The following is an 8,670-nucleotide window of genomic DNA, read 5'->3' on the forward strand; positions in this document are numbered from 1 at the left end:
AATAATGACAAATGCTCATTATAGTATCCTAGAGCCCCAGGTGGCATATTCAGAAAGCTTGTTTTGTCCAACCAAATATTCAGCTTACTTTCATAAATGAGAAAAAACAAGTGAGACAAACGAGAAAGTTTTTGTTTAAAGAAATGAATTAAATAATAAATAATCAAAATGATTGTTGAATTTCCCGTCACCAAGACAAGGAATTTCCAAATTGATTCAATATTTGTGTACTGTATTAGATGGGACATACATAGCGGGCAGACATGTCCTAGATACAAATGACAAGGAGCCTGTTGTTTGAGTAGCATCCCCTCATACGAAATTCACACAAACACACCTATACGCACACACAACACACCACATTATCATCCTTTCCTCAACTGCTCCAAGCTGCTTTAATTTCAGAAGAGAGCTAATTGCAATTAAGATGCATGGGGTGTTGAGCTGGAAAGTAAAAGGAAGTAATCAGTGTTGATTATAGAGCCTGAGCCTGATCAGAGTAAATCATACACTGTACGGCTCCTCTCCGCCTGCCTGAATCTGAGTCAGGCATGACACCGGAACAGAGCCTGTTTTTAGTGTGATTACGTCCATGGCAGCATTTCTGACTCCAGCTCTCTGCCAGATTTGAAAGGATTACGACACATGTGACACAGCTAGGCTGACCTAATCATGTCTTGCCCGGAGATTCACACAAAGATGTTTTGTGGGTCAAAAATGAATCTACCCAATACAGCTGCCAGCCCAAAATTAACGGTTTCCTCGCCAGTAGCTTTAGTTTCATAATCTGGGTTTTGGAAACTGCTCATTATAGCTGAAGCTGTGCTTCTCTATATTAAGCTTGATTCGCATATGTAAACAAAGCAGCAGCAAGATGAAACAATGAATGATTAGCTGTCTAAATGTGTCTTTTGGGGGATTGCTAAAAATCAAGCTGTGACTGTTCTGTGAAACAGAACAGTGAAGTTGTGTATCTTTGAGGCCACTGTATTAAATGATCATTTGCAAGTCCAATAAATCTGTTCCTCTATGTAGACCGTTCAGATGATGTTAAATTATCCAGGTTGACAAGCATAACCCTGTAATGATCCACTGAAGCAAAAGCAGAATATTAAGCTGCATCAGTCAAAATAAGCAACATTCAGTCATTCACGTTTTCAAACCTTCAAAGAGAAGCTCTTGTAGACATGGTGGTTTCATTTTGCTGCATACAACACTTCCTTCCCTGCCTAAACATATACAAAGAAACAGTTACACTATTTATATCAGAACTAAAGTATGAAAATATTTTGCTCTCTTTCCTGTCAACTGATTGCATTTTCTCTTTTCTAGATGTAGCATACACACATCAGGAGGCCATGTAGCCTCTAGCAGCAAATGAGACACTCCACTGAAGCCGTTTGGGGATAAAGTGCCTTGCCCAAGCGTACGCCAGCAGAGTTTGGTGAGTGTGAGTAAGAATTACACATTCATCTTCCTCATCCTCCTTTTTACAGCACATCTGGGGTTCCAGACTCACTCCTGTGACCCCAGAGCCTGTGGGCATTCACACCATTTGTTAGAGGTTACAGAAATCGAGAGGAAATTTAGTATCATCCATGGTGTGGACATTGGCTAACCAACACTGACACCTAGTGGTTCATAGAGGCAAATTCATTATAAAATAATTTCTTAGACAAGAGGAATTTTTATTTCAGTTTTGTCCCAACTAGTTTTAGTTTACATACACCATGATTAGCTGATATAAAAGTATAAAGCAACAACAACAACAAAAATAATTAATGTTACAGCTGATATTTCAATGTCAGCAAATAGCATACAATAATGGTAAACCTAACCCCTGGTAAAAGAAGAGAATTTGAGATAATCTGTATCTTTATAATATCAGCATACTACACACACATACACACATATACACACATACACACACACGTATATGCTACTGGATCTCTCATTAAAAGAAAAAATAGTTGCCCATTAAAAGCATTTTAAAACTGCTAAAAGCACGTTCACGAGGAATCATCTTCATGATGGTATGTCCAGTGTTCGTGATGGTTAAGGTTCGTGTTACAGCAGAGTTCATTTTGTGCTGTTTGTCTGTGCTTAACTTGACATGAAGCAGGCAAAATATACATGAAAACATGCAAAGGAAGTTGAGACCTTGGGCATAAACAAAGCTGTCATGCTAATTTCAAGCATGATCGATGCGTAATGGGTTTTAGCACACTGCTGGCTCATTGGCCCTGCAGCACAAATAAGTGCTAGCACATGCATAGTGACATTTTTGAGTAACATGCTCATATATATATATAAACACCTCAAACAGTACAATGATCATGGCTCCAAATGAGCACAGATCTAACACCAGTAGACAAGGATAAAAAAAAAAAACAGATAAAAACTGACGTGAAGTGGGGGAAACAAAACCCAGACAGAGCTCTCTCGCTGGTGTCTCAGTCGAAGAGGTTAGGGAAGTTGTCTTGGCAGTATTGTTCAAAGCTGAAGTCCTCAACAGTGAAAAGGACATCCTTCCACTTCTTGACAGTCATCCTGCCATCAGGGGTCTCCAGGGCAAAGTTCTTGATGGCTAGATTGGGCAGAATGGCGGCCTCCTTGTACTTCATCTCAAATCCCCATTGCTGCGAATTTACACAAGAATAACTCTCAGATCCCATCATACAAGCAGAACAGTCTTTGTTTCTGAGCTTTAAACTGATATTTGGCAGAAGGTCTACTTTACCAAGTTGCAGTTGCCATTGTTGCAATTGACAGTGCACCCAGGCTCCCAGTCCTCAAAACTCCTGTTTATCATCACCTGCCCACCGACTTTGTAGTTTTTCCTGAGAACAAAGACAAGCCGCAGTTAGAGCAGTAAAGACATTTTGTAAAGACCTCAGCCTGAATATACTTTACTCTTACACCACAAGGAGTTCAACTCACTTAAAGTCAGGATTGACGTTGACATAGTGCGCATTGTCAACAAGTTTAATGTCGCTGCCGGAGGCCACAGCCTTAAAACAGTTGCGACACAAGAGCCGGATACTGGAGGCGGTGTAGCGACTCTTCTTCTCTGTTTTGCAGAGCTCTGCAAATTTACTGCTAATAACCGCATGTTTCTGTAGTTCAGTTATCTGGAGACAAAGAAGAATAAAAGGTGATGCAGTGAGCACTGAGCAGTGAGAGCAAGGGGCAGAAATGAACAGGGTACTGCACCCTCACCCTTCTGCGAAACTCTTGGAGGCTCATTTCTTGGACCACATCGATGGCTTTTCCGGTCAGCTCCTCCAGATATTCATTGGTTTTCTCTCTGCGCTCTTCCCGTCCCCCTTTCGAGGCGACCACTGAATACTGGCTATTTTGTGCTCTGGCACGTCCACTGGCCTGCTGCTGGGCAATCTCATTGGTGAGCAGTCCATAGCGCACCACCAGGTTGCATTCTGGGATGTCAAGGCCTTCTTCAGCCACACTGGTGGAGATCAGAAGGTTGAAAATACCACGGCGGAAACTGCGGATTGTGTCCGCCTGCTCGGGCTACAAGGAAAGCATGCAAATGAAAGCATGTAAAGATTAAGTCACAAAACAGAAACACATAGTCACAGAAAAGCTGCAAATAAATTGGGACGACTTAAAGCTCATAGGTGAAGATCGTGTGTCAACACACCTGTGTCATGTAAGTGATGCCATTGCCAGCCCCAGTAAGGATTGCTGCCTTGATGCCAGCTTCCTGCAAGGCTCTGTTTTTGACAACCCAGTCATTTAAGCAGCGGGTGCTCTTGCGGGTTTTACTGAAGAGGATCCCCCTCGATTGCATACCTGCACCAAACTGGTTTAGAAGAACACTCTCAAGTTTGGCCATCTTTGGGTTCTCAAAGCGATGATCCTTTGCAAGTCTCTCCAGCTCCACCTTGTTCTCTGTGCAGCCAAGACAGCGGCATTTATGTTTGCTTACATGTTGAAAATTGCATTGTGAGCTCCAACATAACTGCACCCGAACATATCAAGACAAGTGATGAAAACTTCTGTATTCCCACCTTGGAAAAGTCCTCTCAGGAAGATATCTGTTCCATCGATGACTGTGGTAGTGGTGTAGAATTCCTCTAGAGTGTGATAAGCATCGCTCATTCGCAGGGTGTCGTTGATGAGCAGGGCGTCGTTGTACTGTCTGAGGTGGATTGCACATTGTTGTAGCAGTCTGTTTTCCTCTCTTACTCCTGATCCAAGAAACAAAAATAGCATGTAGGTTTCAACAGAAGTACGGCTTTCTGCTGACATTTGATTTACGTTTAATTTGCCTCATCTGGTCACAAAGAGACATTTCTATTCTCCTTCACATGACAAGTGAACACCCTCAAAACAACAGCGCTATATTACAGGATGAAAGAGAAAACTATTCTTACCTCGCTTTTCTAAAGTCACCATATCTGCCTCATACTCTTGAGTGCCACACTCTCTCAGTCTGAAGTCTGGAGGCGGGTTCATGTACCCATGGATCAGCTCCATCATCCACTTCAGATGATCCCCAAAAGGATCCTTCAAGAACAAAATATTGTCTTTGTGAATTGTTGACATTTTATGCAATCATAGTAACTTTCTACTTCTCGTGATGACGTGTGTTTCTTGTTAAAATCCAGACAAACAAGAATTCCAATTTGGGAAGATTTTCTAAATTCTACAAATAGTTGTTTTATTGTTTAAAAATAAAGAAACACAAATACCTCACGCCTTTTCTCCACAATGTCAAATGTCTTGATGGGTTTGGGTACTTTCTTCTTCAGCTCAGGGGCATAGTTTTTAGTTGAAACTATGGCTGAGTCCAGGTTGGCACAAATCTGAGGGAAAGATGGAGAAGAAAACAGTTGTAGGAGATCAGACAGATATTAGCTCATATTAAGGACAAATATAAACAAAAAAGCCATAACCAAAGACCCTGACCTGCAGGACATGCTCCACAGCCTTTTCCAGGATCTTTGCGCCCCCCGTCCCTGGTGACGCAGTGAGACCCAGGATCTGTGGCAATGGATGTTCTCTTTTCAACTTTTTCTCGACATAACATCTCATCACCTTGTTGTAGACTGACTCTTTGTGGGTGTGGTGACACTCATCAATTATCAGTAGAGTAATATCTGTAAGGAATCATAAAGAATCAATTCACCGTGTCATCTCATCATCATAATCAGGGCTGTTGAAGCTAACTTTTACTGACCGGAGAGCTCAACGTGTTTGGTTTCCTCCGTGTTAGTCAGAGCATTATATAAGATCTGCGCTGTGCAGATGACCACGTCGGAGTCCTGCACCACTTTTCCAAAGAAGTCTTTCTCCTCGCTCTCTCCACTGACTGGCACCAAGGTGTAGTCACGTCCCAGGTGAGGCCTGAACTCTTTGTTGTAATGTTGGTCTACGAGGTGAACCTGTGTTGCAGAATACAACAAAATCAATGATCCTTAACTGTATGTTATTAATGATAAAACCATCCTGTACTGTTCATCCTCTGTGTTGTGTGCATTCTGTATACCTTGTTCACCAGGACCACCACCTTAGCACGCGGTGTGGTCTCCAGGTGTCTTTTGGCCACATACACAGCGGCACGGGTCTTTCCACCTCCTGTCGGCAGCCAGATAATTATGTTCTCTCTCTGAAGAGCCCTTTCAACCACCTCCTCCTGGTACGTATACAGTCCAAAATCTGCCATCCTACACTTTATTCCTGTTTGACAACACATCAGAATTACATAGAATCCAAATACTGCAGGAAAGCAATGAACACTAGATTATACATCAAAACTGTTTTGATCATTCACACCACAAAGTCTGGCTAGATCAGGGGAAAGCTGCTGAGAGAAAACAAACAAGCATTCTGCCAGAGACGCATGCTGAATAAATGAGTCGCTTGGTGTCATTTATCTATGAGCTGGTAGAAATAAAGTTAGGATTTATGAACTCACCAGTCAGCTGTGGAGAACTGTGTGCTGTTTTCAGCTTCTCCTTGTCCTCTGTAACAACACAGTGCAGGTGGTGGGGTTTTAAATCCTGTTCCGATCAGCTGTATGGGGAGGAGGGGCGGAAGGAAAAACGAAACTAAAACCAGCTTGAGCAAAAGAAAATTGCCCTACTGAGGGAGGCTCTGGAGCACCAACCAAGAATTCTCATTATGCAGTGGGAGGGGAAGGCTGAACTATGTTGACATAAAATATTTTTTAAATAAGCCACGTCCAGGCCTATATTTCTATATTTTATCTATAGTATTTTCTTCATTAGCCGCTTACAGCTGAGGTGTATTGTTGAGGGCGTTGAAAATGCCCTGGTTTTTTGCATGCACCCTAATGGGGCCCTATCAGTTGTTCACCATGTAAGAAAAACGAAACTTACAGCCTGTTCTTGTTGATGTGGGGGATTTCTATGGCTGTTCTAACTTGTGGCTTTCCTGGTTCCTGGGTTTTTTTTGTTTTTTTTTTCAATTGCAAGTCATTGTTTTGCAGTAACCTATACTGAGCATGCCTAATGATAAACATTCAAGAAAATAACAGTAACAAATATGCAACATGGACTTTATCTTGTGTGATAACATTTTGGCAATACTACCTTATAAATATTTAGGTGACAATACGTTCTTGATAAAAAGCTGATAACAAGGAGATCAGTGGAAAAGTATAAATAGAAAAATAAGTACAGTGTTGGATGAATCTAAAAACCTGGTTGAAAGGAAAAGATAGAAGAAGAAACAGATACTGTACTTATAATACGTTCTGTAGTATAACCAGCACACAGCGTGGATCACCACAAGTTACCTGTTAAATGATTCATTCAGGATGAGCATGAGATGCAGCTCTTAAAGTTCATTGTAGTTTTAGGTGAAGTTTTAAACACTGTTAGGTTTTAAATCCACTTTGTTTACTCTGCATGCAGAATGGGCCTACTGCGGGAGGCTCTGGAGGAACAACACAACAGTCTCCACTATGCAGCGACAGATGAACTGCACTGACAGTAAGTCTTTCACGAACCCTGTAGAATCTGTCCACGGGTGATTTTTATAATTATGTTAAACTTTATGTGACTGACAGTTGAGGTGTTTTGTTGAAGGGAGAGGCAACTGCAAACTTTGTCAGGTTTTGCAGTCATTATAGCCTAACTGGGCCCTGCCTGTGGTTCTTCCTCAATCGAGAAAATGAAACTTGAAACACATAAAAACATTTTACGTAAATGCACCGTAACAGACTCCTGTTTGGCGTTACAATTAGGTGTTAATTAAAGGTAGTTACTGAAGGCAGTTAAGGTAGCACGCAAATTCATAATTCTTTTCACCAAATTTAGTATCCTTTCAAAATGTCACCCAACACTGGCATAAATGTACTGTTTAGTCAATGTAAATCCTGAATACTTAATATATTGTTAGCGTGGACATCAGTAAAAAGCCTGGATAGATACACTTTGGTATGAAGCAAAAAAAAAAAAAAACTGCTATATTTTTTTTGAAATTCTTCCTCAATCCCCATCATGGGTCCAAGGATAGAGGCTGTCTGCATCAGGTCCACGTGACTCAAATTCAAGTGACTCAAGTTCATGCCTGCACAGTTGTGTTTACTTGTGTCAGTGCCACTGGTGACTGATGTTTAATCATAGCTTAGAAATCACCTGCACATTTAAGAATCATTTATTTAAAAAAAAAAACCCAAAACTTTATTGTCATGAACAGTATTATAGTTACAGTAAGTGGCATTAATACCATAACTAGAGACAGTAGCCATCCTCAAACTGGTGAAAAGTTCACTCAGACTGACCTTTTAAGAAAATCTGAAATGCAGCATAGGCAGACTGAGGAAGAAGTATGCAACTGACAACCCTGAATAATGCAACACTGACATCACTTCAGTAATTCAAAGCTAGTCATGATTCAAGTACAAAATAAACATCCACTCACACACACACGCACACACACACACACACATACGCACACACACACAAACATACACAAGTCAATGAAACATTCAACAAGCAGGCTCAAACAGCACTGGACAGTTACTTCCCATAAAAGAAGTGGATGAGTCTCAGGAAGCACTCCGTTTGACACAGACAGTGGAAAAAAAAACAAAAAACAAACGGTTTCTAACATTTCATTACAGTGTCCGTAACACTGTAAACAAACCGCAACAACAAAGGCTAAGAGTTGGATAGGTTTTATCTATTCAAACTGTAAACTGTCCGTCGTGCGTGAACACCCACTACAGCTTGTGTACGGTGTGAGTTATCTTCTTTCCTAAAGCCATATGAGGACTGCTGGTTAGCTTCTCCCTCACCATGTTTGGGATTTGACAACACAAAATATCCAGTTAACCTGTGACACCACAACAAACATGTGGCTGTACACAAAACGGACTACTTAGCATATGTGTGGAAGTGAGTGTACTACAGAACAATTCAGTGCCCACAGCTACAGTATCACCTGCAAGCATGGTGAAAGCTATACTAAAGTATGACCTCATCCTAAATGGTGTGGAATAAAACCCTGCCAGTGGAAAATGGTACATAATCCATATGTATTATATTTACTGTATAAATAAGTATCTGTTACGTTGTCGTCGACATGAAAACAGTGTTTTCCTGAAGGCAACAACTGGGGAAATTATTTTATTTAGCACACAAGTGCTGGCAGACTTACCAGTCTAACTATTCTCTA

General features: G+C 41.1%; 1 protein-coding gene across 1 annotated transcript; it reads right to left on the bottom strand.

The window, feature by feature from the left end:
* Positions 1–1,667: 1,667 nt before the first annotated feature.
* Positions 1,668–6,072, bottom strand: dhx58 (DEXH (Asp-Glu-X-His) box polypeptide 58). The gene is made up of 12 exons (XM_041062200.1): positions 5,942–6,072; positions 5,513–5,703; positions 5,204–5,408; positions 4,933–5,123; positions 4,716–4,829; positions 4,398–4,530; positions 4,032–4,211; positions 3,662–3,912; positions 3,220–3,531; positions 2,941–3,131; positions 2,741–2,840; positions 1,668–2,639 (listed from the first exon to the last, which is right to left on the bottom strand). The coding sequence occupies exons 2-12, from the start codon at positions 5,687–5,689 to the stop codon at positions 2,454–2,456; spliced, it is 2,040 nt and encodes a 679-aa protein (XP_040918134.1). The 5' UTR covers positions 5,690–5,703; positions 5,942–6,072; the 3' UTR covers positions 1,668–2,453.
* Positions 6,073–8,670: the final 2,598 nt, after the last annotated feature.

Source organism: Toxotes jaculatrix, chromosome 18 (assembly GCF_017976425.1).
Source record: "Toxotes jaculatrix isolate fToxJac2 chromosome 18, fToxJac2.pri, whole genome shotgun sequence".
Taxonomy (NCBI): domain Eukaryota; kingdom Metazoa; phylum Chordata; class Actinopteri; family Toxotidae; genus Toxotes; species Toxotes jaculatrix.